The 24,998-nt window shown below is 37.1% G+C and overlaps 1 protein-coding gene and 1 pseudogene across 9 annotated transcripts in view; both read right to left on the minus strand.

Annotated features, from left to right (window-relative positions):
- The window catches only part of KIAA0825 (KIAA0825 ortholog), a 447,444-nt gene that overhangs the window by 317,277 nt on the left and 105,169 nt on the right, over positions 1-24,998 (minus strand). For all 9 annotated transcript variants that reach the window (XM_058276267.2, XM_058276254.2, XM_058276256.2 and 6 more), the window contains 2 exons: positions 7,548-7,709; positions 1,070-1,164 (listed from right to left, as the gene is read on the minus strand). In XM_058276267.2, the coding sequence (XP_058132250.1) occupies positions 1,070-1,164; positions 7,548-7,709 (257 nt within the window). The remainder of the gene's footprint in view (positions 1-1,069; positions 1,165-7,547; positions 7,710-24,998) is intronic.
- LOC139439829 (claudin domain-containing protein 1 pseudogene) lies at positions 11,854-22,635 on the minus strand (annotated as a pseudogene).

Raw genomic sequence — 24,998 nt, forward strand, 5'->3', positions numbered from 1 at the left:
CACAAAGTAGAAGTCTGCTGAATCCCACTTCTATTACCTAATGCTAATTTCCTAGTATTTAGTTTGACTTCTGGTTTAAGCATAATATATAATTTTTCATTTTCCTCATAATTTCTCTTACTTTCTAGGATGAAACTCTGTTAAAGCAATCTGTTCTTTTTTTCTTTTTAAAATATTTACTAGTATATGAGAAAAGATCTTTTCATAAAACAAAAACCACTCTAGATATTTCTAAGGGAAGAATTTTAATGTACAATGATGGTTACAAAGGTGATAGAAGATTTGAGGATCCAAAAATGGGCTGTTAAGTAAGACAGATATTAGCACAGCAGAAGGCCATTACCACTCCTAGGGCTGGAGAAACAAACAAAAAGAGCTGAGAGAGTCAAGCTGCTGGGCCACCAATGGAATCTAAAACCAGCAGACCTACCAGGTAGAAATAGAACCATGGAGAGGGTGGGTGTCTGGTGGGAGCAGGGCCATGGAGGAGATGGAGTCACAACCACGACCAGAGATGCCCCTAAAATATAGAGAGGGGTGAAAGAACCTGGTTTCTCCTCAGCTCCTAGCCTCCAGTCTTCCATCAATGCCTTCCACTGGGCAACCCTTCCCAGAATCCAGAAACAAGGAAGTTTGGAATGTGATTCTCTACAAATCAGAGCATAGCAGAAGAGCAGCAACGAATCTGAGAACAATCAGGGGCATGATGCGCACACTAAAATAACAGGCCGATACAAATTATCCTTTCCCTTTTCCTTCCCTTTTCAATCCTCTTTTCTCACTGTTTGACAATTCCTAGGGCCCAATTTCTCAAAGTGTAACCTCTGCTTTGAGATGAGAACAAAGATCTTCTGACTTTTATCACCCTCCCCCTCTCATGGAACAGACTGAGCAAGAGGATAATGATCACACTAAATGAATTTTCGTCCATAACCTAGAAGCCAATTTTCAACCAGGAATTATTTTTCAGTGGCAAGGGATAAAACTAAAGACATTTGATTCATAATGAATTCACAGACATATAATGATGATAGTAAATTAAAAATACCACATTTTTTCTTCCACTTACCGCTTTTACTGGTAGCAATTGCTCTGAAGGGAGAGTAGTTTCACTTGTTCTAGGTTTCTCTGTTACAACCTCTCTACTAGCAGTCTCCAAAATGCCTATGCAATAGGAAATAAAACAAGTATACAAAAAAACATAAAAGGCCATACTAGAGATGATTAATAGATTTAGGTTAAAATTAAGTATGTAGGAAAGCTCTAGCCATAATACAGCACCCCCCCCCTCCAGACATATGCACGGTTTTCAATATATAGCAAATACAGACAACAAGATGTAGGGTGATGTTACCACTACAAAAATGACAGGATCAACACATACAGGGTCTTTTCCCATAATACGACTTGATAAATTCAATGTGTAATTTATATTCATATTTCATGTACATGCATATGTAATTTGCAAAATACAGGTCCTTTAAGTCATTAATTCAATTTTACATTGATGATATACTCTTTTTCTAGGGAGATATTATACATTAAGAGTAAAAAGTAAATGTCAACTTCATTGTTGATTTTAAAAGTTAAATTCTAAAGTACTGCAATAAGAAATTGGCATATTTCTTAGTATGTGAATACTTCCCTTCTTGACACAAGGAGAGCAGAAGTACATGGGTAAACATCAATATGTCAAGCAAAATTACACTATTTTAAGTATACCAATTATTTATTTAAAAATCTATGGACACTGGAACAGATAAGAAATAATCCCGAGCTCCTAAAATGAAAGTATTTTCCTCAATTTCTATTTTTTAGAATTAAGGAACTCTTCTATGGGGAAAAAAGACCTATAAAAAGGTAATAAATACAAACATACTCCAAACAGATCTTTCCACTTTTCCATTAAGACACATGACAACATAGCAAAGTTTTACACTTAAACAATGTTATATCATTTAGCCTAAAATGCCTTCTCTGTGGCTTGCATTTTATGATGTCTTTTTAAGGGGATGGTGTTAAAATGATGATCAATTCTAACATTGAAATAAAGTCCAGGTTAATGTTTGATTAACATTATTTTAAACATTGTAAAATAAAGAAAATTGAAACCATAAGCTTATTAGAAGAAGATATGGCATATTTTTTAAAAGTCCACATTAAGAAGACTTTTCAGAGGGACACAAAATGCAGAGGCCTACAAAATTCTGCATAATAAAAACATAATTAACAGTCAAAATAGAAATTATAAACAGACTTGGCAATCTCTCTCAGAAGTGCCCATACATTTTTAGTTGGTAATTCAGCTTTAGAAATTTAGCCTCCAGAAATGATTGTGCACATAAAAGATATAGTTTAAGGTAATTTGGTGCATGATGCTTTGTAGTAGCAAATGAAGAGTTAGGGAAACAAACAAGTCCTAAAAGTTCATCAATGAACAGCTAGTTAAATTATGGTACATGCATCAAATGGGAAACTATTCAGCTATTAAGAAGAACAGGTTGCTCTACATTTTCTGAATTAAGTAAAAAAAAGAACAGCTGCAGGGAAGGAGATGTGGCTCAAGCAGCTGAACGCCTGCTTCCCATATGGGAGGTCCTGAGTTTGGTTCCCAGTGCCTCCTAGAGAAGACAAACAACAAGACAATGAGCAGACAATGAACAGACAATGAGGAGACACTGAGCAAAAACAATGAGCAGACAATGAGAAAAAATAATGAGCAGGCAACAATCAGACAATGAACAAAAACAATGAGCAGACAATGAGCAAAACTAACGAGCAGAGGCTCAAGCAATTGAGTAACCACCTCCCACACAGGAGGTCCTGGGTTCACTTCCTGGTGTCCCCTAAAGAAAAAACAAACAGACAAGGAGCAGACAATGAGAAAAAACAACGAGCAGACAATGAGTGCAAACAATGAGCAAAAACAACTAGCATAAGCAATGAGCAAACAGATGAGGGAGCAATTTCGGGGGGGGAACCAAAAAAAAAGAACAGCTGTATAGTATGACAACATTTTGTGTTATATGTATAGGAATACATATGAAAATGGTTGTCTCTGGAAAGGGAAACTAGACAATGGAGTTAAAAAAGCCAATTTTCACCATATACTTTTTTCCTATTAAAAGTTTTACTATATATTTATGTACTACACTTCAAAAAATTAAAGAACAATTTTAATAATGATCAAGTTATTAATGACAAAGAGGAAACACTTGGAGTTGTAATCTGTTATTTTACTTTTCTGCAGATACTTCACAAAACTAGCTAATTTAAAACGCATTTACTCTGGAAAAAATAACAATACTAGTTTGAAGTATAAGCTTTGAAAATCTGTTTCTGGAAATAAGTATCTGCCATTATGTAGCAATAGTTTAAGACTTACAAAAAAAAGTTAATTGTTTTATATTTATCATTTCATTTCCAAATACATTATGTTTATTCACTCAAAGTAATGTACATAGTTGTTTATATAAACCATCTGCCTATTTTCAAGATGAGTAAGAAAAAAGGATAAGCTTTCCAAGATTTCTCTTGTTGGTGAGCAATTCTACAACAAGACAGAAAATGAATTCTCAAGCAATCATGATACCCTTTAAAATATAATCTTCCCCCAAAATTTTTTTAAAATTTAATTTAATCTTATACAAACAATTGAAAAGGATCACTATTAGGCAAGAGTACTACTACAGAATTCAGACCAATAAGATAAATTATGGTTTTAAAGAATTGTGCCATTTTGAATGTTTGTTTGGAATTCAAAATGGCGAATGTCAAATTTTGGCACTGTAGATCTCTATGAACTCTGGGAACACTTAGAAAGTTATTTCACATGTATAAAAATATATTGAAAATGCTATACACTTATTAGCATTGTATAGAGTAGGTAGCCCATTTTTGGATCATTGCTTTAAAACATAGTCATTTGCATTCAATCAACACAGACTTCTTTAAGAGCATGCCTGGATTAAGGACCCCAGAAGAGTACAAAGGGTAACAGAAATACCAGCTGCTGAATGGTTTCCCCCCACAGAGTTCTCTGTGGTTCATTTTGCACTTCTGGTTAGCTTCCACAGTGTTGCTTTCTTTCATAGAGAGTAGAGGTTGGCAGTACTTCCCTGTGACATCCACTTTCACACCCAAATTGGTCTTCATAGGTTCCCACTGTGTGCACTACAAAGCAACTTGCCTTGTTGGCAGCTCTAAGTGGGAGCTACTTTCTTTTCTTCACTGTTCTTTTCTGGCTCACAAGCAACCTCCCACCAAAAGCTGAATTTGTAGAAGAGAGTACATCCAAGAGATAATACTATGAAAAGTATGAAGAGAAGCCCAGGTGGCCACCTTGCAAATTTCCAATGTGGAAGCCTTCGACCTCTCTGCCCAAGAAACAGCTAAAGTCCTAGTGTAATGAGCTTTACAAACCCTAGGAGCCTCTTTACCTTAACTACATACGCCTCCCTAATACAATCCCTTAACCATCTAGCTAAGAAACTCTTAGAAGCTACTTGACCCCTCTTAGGACCCCCTAAGACTACAAACAATCTTTCAGAAGATCTGAAATCTTTGATTCTTCTGAGACAAACCCTAAGTGTTCTTCTTACAACCAATTGAAGCTGCCATTGCTCTTTGTCATTGCTGGGGCTAAAGAAAAATGAAGGCCAAGAAACCTCCTGGTTTAGATAAATCTCAGATGCCACCTTTGGAAAAATTGAGGAACTGCCCAAAGAAAATCTTTATTCTGAAGGAGCATTAGAAATGGCCCATAAATCAAACCCAAGGTCACTCCATAAGATATGATTATCTAAAAGAAATAAAATAAGGCACATAACAGTCAAATAATGTCCTCACATTTTCTGAAATAACCTAAGTAACATTTTAAAAAAGCATTAAATCATGACCAAACAACAGCAAATAAATATAATGACCAAATATTCTTTCTTTATTGGAAGGTATTTCTTGAGTCTCTATAAAATTCATTGTCCCACATGCAAATTACTAAGAGAACTGCCAACTTGGCTAAGTCTACAGTATCAAATTAAAAAGTAAGATATTCTGTTAATCCTCTGCATATTTTCTCTATGTGATGTTAAGCACCTGGATTTTTTTTAAACATCTGGACAAGGAAAAAATTCACTTTTTATATGTTTGTTTAAGTTACTCAGACCTAGTAGGTAACTCTTTCCAAGATCTTTATTAGCAAAATATGCTCCAATAAAAAATACAAAGGAAACCAAATGACTTGATCTCTTTTTCTCCTTTATCTCTCAACACAAGATTTGTAAGCAAAATGTTAACTATCAGGAATATCCAATATTTAATTTAAAATACACTTGGCTCCTTTAATCATCATTTTCAAGCAATCTTTTCCATTCTGATCTTAGAAACCAATGCTTTTGATAAGAATTGATTAACTTTAGTTACATTGAATAAAACATTTAGGATTTTTCTTGACAATTGTCCTCAGGATGTTCTTCTCACAGAGTCATTAAGTTAGCTGTATCAGATTAAATGAATCTAAGCCTTGTTACTAAAAAAATACGAATTTCAACAATGAAGAACACATATATTACAAAGATAAGTTTTACTACTCATACATTTTTTTATAACTGTCCTTGAACATTCCTTCTACATACTATGATCAATAATACACAAATGTATTTATATACATTATTATCAATGTGAAATTGAAGTTGCTTTTATTTGCCACTCTGCTTATATGATAGTCAAATTTCAGGTAAGATAGTATATTGTGGCATAATTATATATTTGCTCTGTTGGTTTTATTTAAGAATGGTAACTATTGTTTATCAGATATAATGTGCTTGTAAGACTCATCATTGCTTTATTTTAGTCTAATGACACTGAACCAACGTCCCTGCTACCCATCCCTTATCTTGATGTCAATACTTCAAGTCTTTCCTTCAATTCTTGGCCTTTTCAGTTTTATGTCTTTACAATACCTAACACAATTCTAGTTTTAGATTTGTTCTGCCCTTAGAAAGAATATAAGTTCTCAGAAATGACCCAATTTCCCATTGGCTTGGCCTAGGGCCAATATAAGATGATTCCAGAATAGGCAGGGGCCTAGAAGGTTTGGGATTCATTTTGCTTCGTGATACACCTAAAATAGGATTTAGTAGAGATGTGGATGAGGGATGTTAAATCTTAGATAAGCATAATGGATGAGTAACAGTACCAAATGCCAACTACTTAAGGCATCAACATGTAAATCCAAAATTAGCATGCCATATTTATCTATTCAGATCTCTTTTTGACTCAGTCAATTCCATCTAGAAGACCCTCTAGGGCTCACATTACCTTCTAATTAAATCTACTTTCTCAGTATGTCTTTTAATTAATATTCATACATCCTGTCTTATATTTCTATTGTTTTCTGTGGTTTGTTTGTCAGCTTCAGAAATCTATAATCCACATACATTTCCTTTGAGTCTCCAAATTTGTAAAAATGGTCCATATTATTTACTTTATGCTTTACTGATATACTTAACTCTAATCTGGAACACAGAAGGAGACAAAACTATGATTAATATAAAACAAACTCCAACTCTATAACATTTCTAATATTACTTACATAGGCAAAGTATATAAAGAATTATAAGAGTAAGCAGATTAAACTAAATACAATTCATTGCTTAGGAATCAGATTTTGGGGCTGAAATTTTCAGATTATTTATCACTTGCTTCCCTCACTTTGTTGGGAAGCCACTATCTATCTATCTATCTATCTATCTATCTATCTATCTATCTATCTATCTATCTATACACTCCCTAGAATGACATATCATGTAAAATAGAGAATTTTGTACATTTCATTTTAATAAAGATGAAAATCTCTATAAATATAGGTATAACAACAAAGAAGATAACTTAAACATTAAGCCTTGAATTCTATCTTTAACGCTAGCAACATAATTTCAGTATGTATGACACATCTTTCTTCAAAGAAGTTTTGTTAAAACTAAACTTACATGTTATGCATGTAAACTTACATGTTACTATTATAACAATCACATTATATGCTAGACATTCTATCAAAGACTTTGCATTTATTAAGTCACATAATTCTTATAATAATCCTATATAACATTTCTGGAATCTGAAGGGCTTAATACTGAAAGAAAGCAAGGGAAAATTAAGTTAATCCCACACCATCATTTTGAAGATGAGAAAACTGAGGTCTAAGAGACTAAACGTTTTGCTCAAAGCATTTGACTTCTGGAGGCCCAAGACTAGCTACTAAAACACCCAGTATGCTTGTTCTTTCCAAAAGGCCAGGTATTGTTTCTATGGGGAAAAAAATGGATCTGATTTTAACTAGAGACTTTATCCAGAACTGACTTGAGATGTTCTTTTCAATTAGAATTATGGAAGTTGCCATATATAAAGGATGAAAATGTAACCCATGGTGTGCACTATATTTAATGCTTATTTAAATAATTCATCATATATTTTTTTCAATGTAAATGAAAGGAAGCAAAAACTGAGAGAAATTATAAATTTATGAATTTTTAAAAAGAGCATATTACCTGAAATATTCCTGGGTATCTTGAGCGATAAAAACATTTCTTCAAACAATTCTTGAACATTTTTTTCCAATTTCAAAAAGTATTTTATGATCTGTGATAAGAATATGAGTTCATCTAAGGAGAGGGAGAAATTTCTTCCTTCCTGTGGGCATTCAGGAGTAACTGTGAGAAGAGAAGATCAATATGGTTGCAGAGTTTACTAGTTTTCTCAGTAAACATTTGAACGATCTATGTGATTCCATAAACCATCAAAGCTAACAAGATCCTCAATAGTCAAAGAAAGTTTGTTCTTTTAAAAAAATCCATATAAACTCCTAGGAGAGTTTTTTCTTCTGGGAAGCTAGATATGAGTATTTTTTTTTTAAGATTTATTTATTTATTTAAATCCCCCCCTCTCCCGGTTGTCTGTTCTCTGTGTCTATTTGCTGCCTCTTGTTTCTTTGTCTGCTTCTATTGTCGTCAGCAGCACCAGAAATGTGGGCGGCACCATTCCTGGGCAGGCTGCACTTTCTTTCGCGCTGGGCGGCTCTCCTTACGGGGCGCACTCCTTGCGCGTGGGGCTCCCCTACGCAGGGGACACCCCTGCGTGGCACGGCACTCCTTAGGCACATCAGCACTGCGCATGGGGCAGCCTTATGAGTATTTTATTCATGCAAAAATGATAAAATTTTTGATTCCCTGAGTCATGAACAGGAATGTAATATATTGCTATAAAATCATATTTTTATACAATTCTATTTTTTTTAAAGTCTGGCATAACTTGAATCTAATCATTAGGAAATATCGGACAAACCCAAACTGAGGAACATTCTATGAAATAACTGGTCTGAAGGAGCATTCCAGAGTAAAGGAGTCTAGAAAGATAAAACATTTGAAATCAATACATGGTCAGCAGTTTGTTTTATGATAAAGACATTATTGGAGCAATTTAATGAAATCTGAATAAGGTCTACAATCCAATGTTATTATTGTATGACCTAGTTTTCTGATTTAGAAACTGACTGTGATTATATAATAAATAGTCCTTGTTTTTAGGAAATACATATTAAAGTATGTAAGGGTAAATGCCTGCAACCAATCTCAGAAAGTTTGGAAAAAATCTGTATGTGCATGTATGGAGAAAAAGGGAGGGAAATATACATAAATATATACACAGAGAGAGAGAATGCAAACACAGAGATGTGGTAAAAAAAATTAATATTGGAGGAATCTGGATGTGACAGAAAGTCAGGAATTCCTTATATTGCAACTTTAATGAACGTCTGAAATTTTTTTTAAAAGTTAAATGAACTAAGACTAGATAAAGAAGACTTTAAAACCTTAGAAATGTTCTTTTATCAGTAAAAAAGAAATTAAATTTAGCTGTTGGATCTAGAGTATACAGTTCATGAAATCAAGTTGAAAGCAACTTTTGTCTAAATAATTGTGTTTCTATTGCTTGCATCAGAATACAACTCAAAATAAACAAAGCTTAATTTTTTGTTATGCTACTACTCAAGTTATACTACCATTTTACAATGATAGAAAAAAATATACTATTAAGAATCTGGAGATTAACTCACATACTTTTTTTTTTTAAGATTTATTTATTTCTCTCCCCGCCCCCCACCCCAATTTTCTGCTCTCTGTGTCCATTCACTGTGTGTTCTTCTGTGTCCGCTTGGATTCTCGTCAGCAGCACTGGGAATCTGTGTTTCTTTTCATTGCATCATCTTGCTGCACCAGCTCTTTGTGTGTGCGGTGCCACTCCTGGGCAGGCTGCACTTTTTTCACATGGGGTGGCTCTCCTTATGGGGTGCACTCCTTGTGTGGGGCTCCCCTACATGGGGGACACCCCTGTGTGGCATGGCACTCCTTGCACGCATGAGCACTGCGGTGGACCAGGTCACTACATGGGTCAGGAGGCCCTGGCTTTGAACCCTGGACCTCCCATGTGGTAGGCAGACACTCTATCAGTTGAACCAAATCCACTTCCCTACTACGTATTCTTAAACATCTTTAATTTGTTGCTTTCATTTTAGATTGATATTAGCAACTGACACTTTTGACCAAGTTTTCAAGGATTTGAAGAATCCTTCCTTTACTAATGTCACTTCTTAAAACATATATTTAAGAAGTGTTTTGAGGCTTAATTATAAATTGGGAAATATGTAAACTCTTATAAAGTAAGTATGAAGTGTAGCTTGGAGACAAAATACTACATGCTACTTATATTGTAAAGGGACTGGTGATTTCATTTGAAAAAAAAATTACCTTCATCACATGGAGTTAAAAGGAGAGTTTCAGAAATGTAACTATTTTATGGGTAATTCATTTCACATGAGTAAAATTTTTAAATATTGGCATCAAATCTTGTAGCCATGTGACACAGTCTCACTGAGGGCTACAAGTGCTATGGTGTCTTTGTAGGTAATATGAGAGGGACCTGTGTGCCGATTTAAATTGCAGAATTTAGTCCTATCCTTAAATGGAGAAGATTTTTTTAAAAAAATCAATAGTACCTATAAGAAACTCTATTTCATCTTAAATTTGACATTAGCCCCACATACATTAAAGTCTCCACTCACATCTGCTATTCTTCCATGGGCATGCAAGAAATCACAAGCATGTACAGCATCATATAACTAAGGTTTTGCCAGGAAAATCACGCTCCCAAAATCAAAAGGAAAGACAAAATAAACACATTATATTTCATTTAGTTGCTTCTTGATTCTTTTTTGGCCAGTTTGATTTCTTTTCAGATTTGCTCATGGAGATTAGGGGCTAGTTTAACCTTCTGAATCCTAAAAGGGGACGCTTTGGAATCTAAAATATTTGCAAACCAAATTTTGAAAGACTTTAAGAATCCTTCCTAATTCTTTATAATGAAGGGCCACATGATAGCTTGACTAGAAATTAAATGTATTGAAGAAGCCTTTGTGTAGTTCAATACTAAATTGGAAGTATTGAGAATGTATATAAAGTAAGCAAAGAAGTGTTCTAAGAAGAATCAGAGTCAAAACATTATAACCTAAGAGTGTTACCTATTTAAAAATTACATTGTCTGAGAATTGTATATGAAGGTCTTACCTTCATAATCTGGATTTAGAAGGATCAAGTATTCCAGAAACACAACATTATTTAGAGGTAAATACATTTTAATATAATGAAACATTATAATTTAATAATGAAAGAGGCAGAAGAATAGGTATGACATAAATCTAAATGTCTTTGTCCCAAGAAGCAATGATTATTGTGGAGGGTCATTACCTAGCAGTTCTTCCTTTTCTACCACTATTAGCAACATGTTCTCCCAATGGACAATGTGAGAGTTCTTAATTTATAGGAAAAATAATTCTGTGATCAATTCATTTTGTGAAAGACCATTTTAAAACAAAGATAAACACAAAGGATGGCAGTAACATATCTCAAACTTATTTGACTTGTTTTCTCCACAGTAACTCACAGGGCTAGAGTTCTAATCATCACAGCTTAGCTTATGATTTCTAGCTGCCTATACATAACTATTTTTCTGGCCCTTCTACTCTTCACTGTTAACCAAATTTGAAAAGGGTTTCCCTCAACAGAGACCACCTTTACTTTTCCTTTATTAAATCACTTTCTCTTTCCCTCTTCTTTCAAGATCGTTTTTGTTTGCTCTTCTTTAAGTCACTTCAGCAGATTGGCTTTTTTCTGTATACAATCATTCTTGGACTTCAGTCTGGCCATTTTTCTTCAAAGCCTTGATTATTTATCACCATGGAACTGTCTTCCTCCAAAGAAATCTTGAATATACATACTGGTACATAGGCAACCATACATTTGGTTTTGCATCATATTAAATTGTAAGCTTATAGTTTCCTTATAAAAACTAACGTCCTATATTACTCGATAGGACAGATCGTGATCCTAAACCATGATTCTCCAAATAAACTAAAGAGCTCCTACTTAAAGAGATACAGTTTTTTTACTTTTACTGACAAGCCTAATAGACAGCAGAAATTGCTTCGGGTCAGTTTCCTACTATAAATTTTCTTTTACAAATTGTGTCAAGTCTCCACCCATTTCTCTCTCTCTGGACACTGAAACTAGATTGATTTGTTTGAAAGATGGAATCCCTTAGAGTCAATTATATGAATTTCAGTGGCATGAAAAAAAAACTGTGTCTAAGGATATTTGTATATATGAGTAAAATGGATTTTCAAAATAAAATGGTTTATCCGGGGGTGGGGTAGGGTGGGAACTAAACTAAAAGCAGTGTGAAGGAGGCAAGAGAAATATTTTTTAAACAATGAAAATGTTCATTGTAAAGGAGGCAGCTTCCCACTCATGCCATGTAATATGCCTTCATCAAGGTGAACTCTTTCTGGTTGGTGTGAGTGACCAGATAAAGAGAGCAGAAGCCGTGAACTGTAAGGGAGCTGAGACTCAAGCTAGGCAAAAGGACCATACAAATTGACCTGAAATATTCTCAGGCAGCTCTAGTTTGTGGAGGAGTAGTTCAATTCCAGTAACATAACTTACTGAGCCCAGCATACCCAGACCTGCAAGGAGTTGGACAATGCCCATGAATATGGTGGAATATAAGCTTTGGCAAATACAAGCACAAAGTCCAATCAAAGCCCCAAAGCTCATCAAACCTAGACTAACAAATGGTAAAAGGAATTGGCAACACCAAAGAAAGGTCCTAAGGAGATCAATCCCACTATAGTGGTTCCCAGGATCAACAAATTTCTCCATGAACTGCTCATTTAGTGTGAAACTGATGCATTTTGTTACCTCATCAAATGACTGAATTTTCTGGTGGGCTATACCAATGTGCATTTTGGGGTAAGGTTATACACCATCTCCACAATCCCACTGTGCCATTACATTGGAAAAGTGCATCACTATAAGTCTTCTTCTGCCTCACTAATGAAGTGTTCCCAGAAACTTTTGTTCAAATCACTGGAATTTTCTTCTGAATTGTACTTCAATATTCATACCAGAAGTCTGTGCCAATTGAGACTGCCATATAGATGGTGGAAATGAGCTAAGTACACAAGCAATTACAAATGCTGTAGCAAAATGGTTATCTATTCTGGCATTCAGACTGCTCGCCCATCCTTCTGCTCCACCAGCTTCACCTTCTAGCTCAGACGACAACACCCTACTCTCCACAGTAAAAAAAAAAAAAAATTAACTTAATAGTCCTCAAACTTCTCTGACCAAGGAATATCAGTTTATCAACACATCTACTCACTTCTGGCGTTTTCTTAAAAACAAATGTTTGGAGGACACTGCTCTGGATTATTGTAATACTCTAGTATTAATATCTCCTTTTTAGTTATCCCTTCGATTGTTAGACTTTTAGCTGTGGGTTCTTATGGCTGACTGTTGAGCTGATTTATCAGTGCCCACTTCTACTTATAAACTGCTGTTCCTAATATTATCAAGGTATTTTGCAAACCCCTTTGAGAAACCAGTAAGAGACAGAGACCCTCTCCTTGGAAAAATCCATGCAGTATCTGTTCCAAGCAAAACAGAACTACATGAAGTTTATGCACGGCTATGTTAGGACAGTATGGGCCACGATTTGCATTGTTAAAAATGCAAACTCCTGCATCATCTCCAGGCCCCGCATCTCTGGGACATGAGATCCAGAAATGTCTGTTCAGCAAGGTGCCTCAAGTGAGCTTTCTGCGTACTAAGGTTTGAGACTTGGCAGCAGACTTGGCCCAGTGGTTAGGGCGTCCGACTACCACATGGGACGTCTGCAGTTCAAACCCCGGGCCTCCTTGACCCGTGTGGAGCTGGCTCACGTGCAGTGCTGATGCACGCAAGGAGTGCTGTGCCACGCAGGAGTGTCCCCCGCGTAGGGAAGCCCCACGCGCAAGGAGTGCACCCCATAAGGAGAGCCGCCCAGCGCGAAAGAAAGTGCAGCCTGCCCAGGAATGGCGCCACCCACATGGAGAGCTGACACAATAAGACGACGCAACAAGAAAAGAGACACAGATTGTCGTGCCGCTGACAACAACAGAAGCGGACAAAGAAACAAGACACAGAGAACAGACAACCGGGGTGGGGGGGAGGGGAGAGAATTAAATAAATAAATAAATCTTAAAAAAAAAGTTTGAGACTCCTTGCCTGAGGGGTCTATGAACTCTAATTAAAAACGTTGATGGTTGGAAATCATTCCCTAGAAGTCAGAACACCTGGATTTTGGTTGCAGAAAGGAGGCACTACTGTATAAAACATCAATGGTTTGATAAGAAATCTCCACGTTTTCCATGGCCAATACATTTCCAATTTTTTTTTCCTGGAAGAAATATGCAACACCTGTAACACATATCTTTTTTTTTTTTAAGATTTATTTTATTTATTTCTCTTCCCTCCCCACCCCCCCGCCCAGTTGTCTGTTCTCTGTGTCCATTTTGCCGTGTGTAGTTATTTGTCCACTTCTGTTGTTGTCAGTGGCACGGGAATCTGTTTCTTTTTTGTTGTTGTTGCCTCATCTTGCTGTGTCAGCTCTCCGTGTGTGCAGCGCCATTCCTAGGCAGGCTGCACTTTCTTTCACACTGGGCGGCTCTCTTTACGTGGCGCATGGGGTTCCCCTACATGCAGGGTCAAGAAGGCCCGGGGTTTGAACCGCGGACGTCCCATTTGGTAGACAGATGCCCTAACCACTGGGCCAAGTCCACTTCCCTGTAGGACATATCTCAGGGCAGACCCTACATGTTTGTCCTGGGCAAAGAAGAAGTGCTCTTAGAAGAAAAAATAGTTTCAACTCTTTAGGCATATTCATCACAAAGGTAAAATGATTTCCTTGAAGCCAGAGCCTGTGTCTGTCTTATTCACAATAGTATCCCAGCTTCCAGGATAATCATGTAAATAAAGTAGGCACTAAAAAAAGCAGGTTAAATAAGTAAATGAATAAAATCCAATGGGGCCTAGTAACAGTTGTTTAGCTTAGAACAAAGAAAGATTTTATACTGAATCTTAAAATGCATTCTTCTAATCAATAAGTATTTATAGATACAACTCAATAAATAAATAATTTGCAGTATTACATGAATATCCTTTCTAGTATTGTTTGACAACATAGATTTGGGGATTATTTCTATAATGGAAAATGTGCACAGATATTCATAGAGCTGTTATCCTAAATTCAAGAAAATAAAAGTCATTCTCTCTATATATATGTAATTCATGTAGAACATACTACTTAGGGGTGTTTTTCATTTAGTGACTAATAGTTAAAACATTATTAACTTCATCTCTTGTAGCAATATTAAACATTAAAAATATATCTGAGAAATATTAGAGCTCCTCACATTTTGATCTACAATACAGCAGCACTTGGAATAAATATCAAAGTCCAGCTAAATCAGACAAACCATAAAAAATATAGGTGGTGGTTAAAAGCACATATTATTTTCCAAGACCATTAGTAACAGAGTTCTTGTTTATAATAGCACTAAGATATAGGTGAAAATGAGAAGCTAGAAAATCAGATAATCTGAAGCTGGTGGATCAGTATAATAGGCTAAAAGGCATGTATTTCAGTTTTCCCAAAGAAAAATTAATACTAGCCAGCCTTTTATTGACTGTAAATGGATCCATTTTCAGTGAGGAGGTAGTCTCAGTGTCACCAGGCAAGTGATGTAAAAAAGAGGTGACACACAAAAGTTATTCAAAACCTTCTTATTCCAGATGAAATTCATGACATATTCCAAATGGAATATATTTATTCCAGCAAAGAAAACTTTTTAACAATATTATAATATGGAGTCAGGAAGGACTGCATAGGAAACAAATAATAAGCAGTACTTTTCCCAATGTCCAACTTACTTCCTGATGGCAAGAGGGATTCTTTGGCGCACAAAGTGGTATGCCAGTGGCCTGAAGGAGCACTGAGCCTCGAGTGCCTGCTTCAAAGGGGCCACACAGCAGGGGAAAGAACAGAATGCAAACACCATGTCCCTGAGTCTATAAAGAAACTTCTTTGTCATGTAAACCTCATAAGCAACAAGAAAACTGCAGAGCACCCACAGACATTGCTTTTCGCCACATATACTAAGGAGAAATTGAAGTTGTTTTTGCCCCTTTCTCTAGCATTATTTTGGTTAACTATTACTTTTTTCTCAAATGTATATGACTAGGAATGCATTTGAGGTAAAACTAAGATAAAGAATATTTTCATCTTAGTTTTCAAAACTGAGTTTGATATTTCTAATTCCTTTTGAGTAGACTTCTATATGTACTCCCCAAACATGGTAAAACTTTAAATAAATTGAGTAAATGAATGAGCAAATGAATAAATGATTACACACTGACATGAATATCCATGAAAATGAATGAAAATGCAATAGGACTCACGCTGAATATGTGGAAATGCCCCACAGATAAGTGTCAGGACATCTTTCTAAATGGTGAGAGACTGGAGAGAGGAACTATTGGGAAAGGTTAATGATCATAAAGGTTATAATCATAAAAATAATAAATTATATTTCAGGAAACATTCAACCCTTTGAAGTTGGAAGTAGGATTTTTCCCTGTCTTTTCCTACCTTTGGCTTTTGCCCATGTTTTAATATCCAGGGGACTCCTACTTACAGTATGTCTCCTGAAGCATAAGAGGAAGTATGTAGGAGGTGGACTTGGCCCAGTGGTTAGGGCGTCTGTCTACCACATGGGAGGTCCACGGTTCAAACCCGGGGTCTCCTTGACCCGTGTGGAGCTGGCCCATGCACAGTGCTGATGCGCGCAAGGAGTGCCCTGCCACAAAGGGGTGTCCCCGTGCTGGGGAGCCCCACGCACAAGGAGTGCGCCCCATAAGAAGAGCCTCCCAGGGCTAAAGAAAGTTTAGCCTGCCCAGGAATGGCGCCGCACACATGGAGAGCTGACACAACAAGATGACGCAACAAAAAGAGACATAGATTCCCATGCCGCTGACAATAACAGAAGCCAACAAAGAAACAAGACGCAGCAAATAGACACAGAGAACAGGCAACCGGGGTGGGGGTGGGGGCAGGGGAAGGGGAGAGAAATAAATAAATAAATAAATAAATAGATCTTTAAAAAAAAAAAAAAAAAAAAAGAGGAAGTATGTAGTGTTAGCTAATGGTGGAATCTCTGAGCCAGACCGCCTGTGTTCAAACCTGGCCCTGCTCCCTATCAGCTCTGTGATGTTAGGCAAGTTACTTAGCCCCTCTATACTTAAATAGTATATGAGGTATAATCAAGTTAATGCAATCTAACAGTAGCTAAGAGGAAGAAAGTGCCCCATAACTATTAGACACATTGCCAGCTCCTTTGAGAAGCATGTCCTCAGACTACAAGCTAACTTGGTCTGCCATTCTTCATGCTGCCACATACCTTCATTTTAGCAATTACTATGTCACATTATAATTGTTAGTTTGGGACTTTAATCTCCTAAAACTTTCAGCTCCTTAAAGGCAGAGATTATTTTTCCCATTATTGCATTCCTATTATAAATCACGATGCCTACATGAATGAATGATTTCAAAATGATAAATACTGGTAAATGACAGAGACAAAACCAAACACTTTTAACTCATTTTATTTGACATGCCTACACCATAAATATGCTTCTTTAGTAAAATACTAATATTAAATAGGTTTAACATTAATTATTTGCATACCAATTTTAAGAGAAAATATGTTTGGGAGGGAGAAACCATAGATGTAATATCAGAGATCTGTTCATTATAAAAGGTACTTTAAATATTACTCATTTATTTAATGGACTCCATTTCTAAGCTTAAACATTTATAAAGCTGAATGGCAGTCCTATTCCAAGATTTCCACTGCAATTGTGGCATGTCAGCTCTTCAAATATTGGTTCTGAATCTTTTTGTTGAATATGAGTGCTCATCATGTTTTTTTGAATCTAATAAAAGCTATGTATTTATGTTCATAGAAATAATGCATGCACAGTTATATTCATAGAAACAATGCATGCACATAATTCTAGAAAGTTCCAAGATTCAATGAGATCCTAGGGTTCCATAGGTCATCTGGTTAAAACCCTCTGCCTTGGTCTGCCTGAATTCATTAGAATTAGGCCCCATAGTTCTGTAGCTCTGCAGCTTTTAATTCATTTTGCAAGCAAAATAGTTCCAGTTCAGCTTCTACCTTATAATTTCCTTACTGTTTTTCCATGTGATTCTATTTGATAAAACTGTCTCAAAACATTTACAGACAACTCTCTTGCCTACTCAGGCACTGGGTAAGGTGATGGAGATATACCAAGAAATAAGTAATGGTTCCAACCTTTCACGAGTTTAGACACACACACAGACTACTACAAAGCAATGCAGCCACTACTATGATGGTGGTATATGACACCCGAAGTATTCTATTAGAAGACATTGAATTGCTAGTATACACTAAATCTGTACTTTCTACACCTTCTTTCTCTGATAGTTCTAGGCCAAGAAAGTTGTTAAATTAAATTTTGCACCCACTGACAAGTTTGATAATTATGATCTAAAGATAGGTAAATGTATTCCACCAGGTTTGGAATAAATCCTCACAAGCCCCCAAAAGCCCCCACATGACATGGAGGCTTGCTATTGCCTTTGGAGGGCCCATATAGCAAATATCCTCTTGTTCCACATACCAAGAGAAACCCAAGTGATTGAAAGGAGTGGTGATACTGTCAATCTGAAGCCATTCTTTTGGGTCAATGGGAAAAACTGAAAAGAAACTGCTTCTATTATTACCTTTTTATGGTTCCCAGGCCAACACTGGCTCCACTGGATGTTACCTAAACTTACTGCTAAGTGATAACAAAATTCTCCCACACCTCATTCCATCTTCTCTGGTAAAGCTGTTAATCTCACAGTAACAAGGGATCTGACTTCTCACTCTTTCATCAAGGGTATAATATCCTTGTCCCTCTCCTATTTTCTCTCTTTTGTTTTGTTTTGGTTTTGTTTACTGAACCATGAGAGAGATTATCTGTCTCCTGATGTGGCAACTGTTAGTTGAAGAGGCTTACATTAGAATTCAGCCAAAATTGCTTACATAAGAATTCAGCCAAAAGTGAGAACTGAAGCCAGGGCAAATTTCTTAGTACTTTCTCAGCTGACTTTTGTTTTATGCAGGTTTAACTCCCAGTTAAATATACTTAGATATGCTGACCCTTTCAGGGAATATCTTAATGAAAAGACATCTCTAGTGTAATGAAATGGGTTTTAAGGTCTAAGTGTCTAAGCTAATGGCACATTATTAATGAAATATCATCCTAATATCTTGGTTCTCAAATTTTGCTAAAGCTCAGTTAATTATATCTCTTATCATATGTATTATTTTCTATTAACATGACCAATAAAATTAACCTAAAGAAAAAATTTAAAGTAAGTTAACAATTCATCTTTACTATAGTCTAAGGCTGTATGTGAGAAATGAAATCTCATTTTTTAAAGAAATATGACATGACAGAGATGTTACATTATTGGCTCTTAATAACACATGTTAAAACTTAATTTTAAAAATTTAGCACTAGAATAAAAATAATGCCATCATCAAAAAGATGGATTTAAGTGAAAATACCTGCTGAGTATGCTTCTTAATATATTTTCTAATTGAATCATAATCTTTCAAAAGATTTAACATTTTTCTTCTTTCATACTAAAAAAAGTAAAGAGTACAATTGTCTTCACACATTTTATCAGGTAGGCAGTTTAGTGCCTAAGAATGCATTTTAAAATTACTATAAAAAGATATATGGGAAGCAGATGTGGCTCAAGCAGTTGAGCACCTGTCTTCCACCTGGGACGTCCTGGGTTCAGTTTCCGGTGCCTCCTAAAGAAGACGAGCAAGACAGTGAGCTGACACGACAGGCTGATGCAGCAAGCTGATGCAATAAGATGACTCAACGAGATGATGTGACAAAGAGACACAGTGAGCAAACACAATGAAAGACACAACAAGCAGGGAGCGGAGGTGGCTCAAGTGATTGAGCACCCCCCCTCCTACATGGGAGGCCCCAGGTTCGGTACCCGGTGCCTCCTAAAAAAAAGAAGATGATCAGACATCAAATAGAGTGCAAACAATGCGGCAGGGGCTGGGGAGGAGAAAGAAAGAAAGAAAATAAATACTAAAAAAAAAAAGAGATCGCCATGGTAATAATAGCAATCTTTTGTACTCCCCAAAACTTGTACTCATTTGCTCATCATTCTAACAGGGAGTAAAGCAGGCCTTAGAAATTGAGAAGCCATTTCCCACATGTGATAGTATTTGTAGAGAAAGTTCTATAGTTAATTTTACCTTTTTAGCTGCCTTCTTCAACAGACAGTTATTCATCATACAGGTGAAGTCACATTTTCTTCAAAACTAAAACATAACTTTGGAGCACCTTGAAGCAGATTTCCATCATAAGGCCCATGATCTACAAAAAGCATCTTTAATTGAGTTTCACTTACTAAGCCAGCAAAGATTTGTCATGTGTTTGCAGTGTACCAGGTACCATGTGGCATACTCCCTTGTGAAGACAGACTGGAGAGAGGTACAGAGTGAGATCTGAAAGAGGGGAGGGGTGGCCAGCAAGGGCCATGCCTCATACCACTCATGTCGTCTCCTGTGGCCATCCCTGTCTCCTCAGAGTACATTAATCTCTGTAACTAAGTTCAGACAAGAATAGCATTACATTCACTACATAGTGCCAAGAAAAGCCGATGGCTAAAAACTAATTGAAGGAAATACTGGAAGTTGATTGTCATCCTGTTTTGACATAAATGGTCAATACTGGACTCTCTTCTGTTACGGTTAGTTATATGGGAGTATTTTTCCCCTAAATTGATGGAAACAATATAAAATGATGCAAAATTAGGCACTTGGACATTTTTTTTAAGAATACGAACAAACTTTAGACATATCTGATTTTCACCTTATAATAGAAAACATAAATCTGTCGATAAACACAAATATTTTAAAATTCACTTAGATTGCATGTTGTAGCCAGGGTTATTGGTAACTGGAATGTGATGGAAAACAAAGGAAGACAAGAGTAGATGAAAAACAGGAGCAGATATGGCTCAAACAGTTGAGTACCTGCTTCCCACATGGGAGGTTCCTAGTGCCTCCTAAAAAAAAAACAAAAACAAACAAAAATAACCAACTCCGGTGAGCTGATATGACTCAATGGTTGAGCCCTGGCTTCCCACATACAAGGTCCTGGGTTCAATCCCTGGCCTCAGGATCTCAAAAAAAAAAAAAGGTAGATGAAAAGGGATAAAAAAGGAAGGTAATGGAGAGGCCAAGATGGCGAGGTGAAGGTCCCAGGCAGTGCCCTCAAACGGGAGTCATCTCATTGTAGTTTTTTGTGGAACAAATCTAGCCTGCAGCCTGTTTTGATATGGCCTGTGAGCTAAGAATGGTTTTTATTTTTGCAAGTGGATGATAAAAATCAAAAGGAGAATATTTCACAATATGTGAAAATTATATGAAATTCAAATTTCAGGGTCCACAAATAGGCTTTCACTAGAACACATCCTTGCTTATGCGGTTACAGCTGCCCATGACTGTCTTTGCACTACAGTGGCAGAGGTGAGCAGTTGAGACAGAGACCATATAGTCCACAAAGCCTAAAATATTTACTATCTGCTCCTTTACAAAAAAAGTTTGCCAACCCTTTCCCTAGAAAAACAGGAAGAAAGTGAAAGACAGAAGTTGACACAGATAAGTCAGCGTACAGTGGAAGAGACTATGGCTAAAAAGGGTGTGGTGGTGATATGGAGATGATAGTGATGAATGGCTACAGTTAATTGAACATTTCTATATGGTAAAAACTTTACATATGCTATTTTTAATCTTTACAGAACCTGTAAAGAGGAAACTGAGGCTCAGAGAATTTAAGTTATAATATTTATCAGTGAGTGACAAACTGAGCACACTCTTTGATGGAAAAAAAAAGCAATGGCACCAGATTTCAACCAAAGGATAAAGTACAAGGGTCAGGAGGCAATTTTTATGAACAATCTGAATCTGTAAGTTCTATACTGGAATAATATAGACAATTTTTGGCTATCAACAAGAGCCAAAGTACAAATATATATATATATATATATCTTTCCTTCAAATACCAAGTTCTATCAGTAATAATAACAGAAAATAATTATATAATGCTTAGTATGTGTCAGGTCTTTTGGAAGCACTTTACAAATATTAATGGTAATCCTCTAAGCTCTATGAGGAAAATGCTAATAATAGCACTTACCACTAAGTTACAAAGAAGTTCAAGAAATTGCTCAAAGTCACAAAGTTGAAAGTAAAAGAACCAGAACTGGAATGAAGATGGCTCCGCAGTCCATGTTTTTTAACAACTGTGCTGTACTGCAGTGGTATCAGATGTTGGTGTGCTTCAGAAGCACATGGAGAGCTTGTTAACACACAGATTGCAAGGCCCACCCCTAACATTTCTGATCCAGTGGTTTTGGGGTAGTACCTTCAAATTTGCATTTCTGTTAAGTTCCAGGTGATGCTGCTGCTAGTGCTTTGAAAACCACTCATTGTTCTACTGCCTTTGCATTATTTCTTTGGACTACCACCTGGCCATGTGGTTCTCAATTTTCACGGCTTCTCCTCGGTATAAACTAACATCAAAACTCACACTTGGAGGGAAGTGGTTGTGGCTCAACTGATAGAGCATCCGCCTACTATATGGAGGGTCCAGGGTTCTATACCCAGGGCCTCCTGACCCATGTGGTGAGCTGGCCCAAGCACAGTGCTGCCACACAAAAGGAGTGCTGTGCCATGCACAGCAGTGGTGTCCCCTGCATAGGGGAGCCCCATGTGCAAGGAGTGCTCCCTGCAGAGAGCCACCCCACACACACACAAAAAAGTGCAGCCCACCCAGAAGTGGGACCACTCACACGGAGAGCTGATGCAGCAAGGTGATGCAATAAAAAAAGCAACAGTTTCCCGGTCCCACATGACAAGAATGCAAGTGGACACAGAGAACACACAGTGAATGGATACAAAGAGCAGACAACGGGGCGGGGGAAGGGGAAAGAGAAATAAAAATAAAATAAATCTTTAAAAACAAAAACTTACACTTGGATTTCTGGGAGAAAGCTGCTTCTAGGTGTTTTCCTTATGTCCATCTCGTTCAGGTCATCTTATACATCACTAGACAAGTTCTATTCCTTAAATACTTCTCTCAAGTTACTTTCCTGTTTGAAAACCATTTACAACTACCATGTATAATTTAAACATCTATGGTCGATTTTCAAGACCCTTCCTAATCTGTCTTTCTGCTAGGTATTATCACACAATTCATTCATTCGTCCTTTGCTTTTATCTGCACAGCTCTCCTTTCCCTCCTTCTTCTAACTAGCTTATTCCTTAGCCAATCAGAAGCATTCCTTGACACTTTTTAACTCAGGTGCTAGGGAAGTTGTTAGAACATGAGCAGGAAACTGTCAAGGGCTGTATACCCCACTGCATGGAGAAACTGGTCTGAGGATGAAGTCATCAGATAGGGAAAAACCAAGACAACAGATGAGGAATACAGCTATAAGGCCAAGTTGTAGTTGCTCCCGCGTCCAAAAATCCTTTGATTCCTATGCTCTTTCTTCTAGTGTGTGAACTACCATATTCTTCTGTAATAAAAGCCCCCTATTTTGCATAAGAAGCAGAGATAAAGAATTAAAGAACAAAGATATCACCTGATAGGTCATATGCCTTCAATTATTTACAGAATAGCTACTCTGTGCCAGTACCACTGCTGGTATCATCTGAACTGCAAAGGAAGCTCTTTCCCTCTCCCTGTGCCTATGCAAGATCTACTTCAAGTTTCAAATCCTTCATAAATTCTTTTTTACCTGCTCTTTACACTAAAATCTCTCTTCCCTGAATTCCTAATGTACTTAAAGTTTTACATGTCACTGAGAATTTAGCAAGGTATTTTATGCCTTTTTTTTTTTTCATATTGTTTGGGGTCTAGTCTTTTTCACCTCCTAGATTTGAAGGCACTTGAAACAATTAATAGAATCAAGGCTTTCCATTGATCTTAAACTTCAGAAAACACTGCTTGGAGGAGTTTTTCTGCAAAGAAATATTAGTTGCTCTGAGGTTGAGCTGGAAGTAGGGGGTAGAAAGTGGAACTAAACTACAGAGTAAGGTATCATGTCAGAATTCTCTGGGTTGAGTGGTGAGATGGGATAAGCCAGAAGACCTAAGAAACAAGTGCCAGGATTTTTTGTCGTGTGGCTTCCAACCAAACCCTCCATTCTGGGCACTTTCTTACTTTGGAATTCTATTGTTCAAGTTAACCTTTCCCCCTGCATTTCTAGGAAAGCAACAGAAAGTGGAAACTTGTTCATCTCTTCCTGCTATCTCTTTCTCCTTCTCCAGATCTTGTCCACCCTGCTGAACTGAAGTCTGAAGGGATCTCTGCTTGCTGAAATCACTTTCTTCTCAGAACTCTGTAACTGCTTATCTGCATAATCCCCAGAGATTCGCATATAATTTGCATTTTATCTCTCCATCTAGGTGAGAAGCAAGGGGTTCATAATTTGGGAGTTCCCATTAACATTAGCACAATATTTTAAAATTGCAGGAGCTCAACTTATAAGTTGATAATTGGCTATTACCAATATAGCTTATCACCAGATTTATTACAAGAAAATGTTTCAGCTAAAAAAATAACATTCACTGAATTCCTGACAGATATTAGGCAGTGGGTTGCATACTGGAGAAAATAAATACTACTTGTTCTTGAGGTGTTTAGCATACATATAGGGAGACAGAGCCCTGATTGGATATTTGAATAGAATATGCCAAGACCTTCCAGGAAGGCATAGAAGATGCTATGGGAACATGAATTAGGGACTCCAGCTCACAGAAAACTTCCTGGAAGAAATGACAAGTGAGTTGTAATAAAGGATCAATGGGAACTAGACAAAGAGAAGTGGAAGAGGCTAAGGAGGTACGAGACAAAACAGCATGAGTAAGGCTTTCCATTAGTTCAGCGGCAAAAAATATGAGATGGGGAGAAGCATGAGACGAGGCTGTTAGGTCAAGGAAGACTTGACTTATTGTCCTAAGTCAATGGGGCTTTTGCTGACAGTGATGAAAACCACTGAAGAGCTTTAAAGTGTGTTTGGCAGACGTTTTAGAGGAAAACAAGAATAAGAGTAGGGACTTTAAAAAAAAAAGCACAAAATTATGTTAACAGTACAACTGAAATGATTAAGACCCAAATTGGGGGAAAGCAGACTTGGTCCAATGGATAGGGCGTCAGCCCACCACATGGGAGGTCCGCGGTTCAAACCCTGGGCCTCCTTGACCCATATGGAGCTGGCCCATGAGCAGTGCTGGTGCATGCAAGGAGTGCCGTGCCACGCAGGGGTGTCCCCCACGTAGGGGAGCCCCACGCGCAAAGAGTGCGCCCCATAAGGAGAGCTGCCCAGCGCGAAAGAAAGTGCAGCCTGCCCGAGAATGGCGCTGCATACACGGAGAGCTG

The sequence above is a fragment of the Dasypus novemcinctus genome, chromosome 2 (genome assembly GCF_030445035.2).
Source record: "Dasypus novemcinctus isolate mDasNov1 chromosome 2, mDasNov1.1.hap2, whole genome shotgun sequence".
Lineage (NCBI taxonomy): Eukaryota > Metazoa > Chordata > Mammalia > Cingulata > Dasypodidae > Dasypus > Dasypus novemcinctus.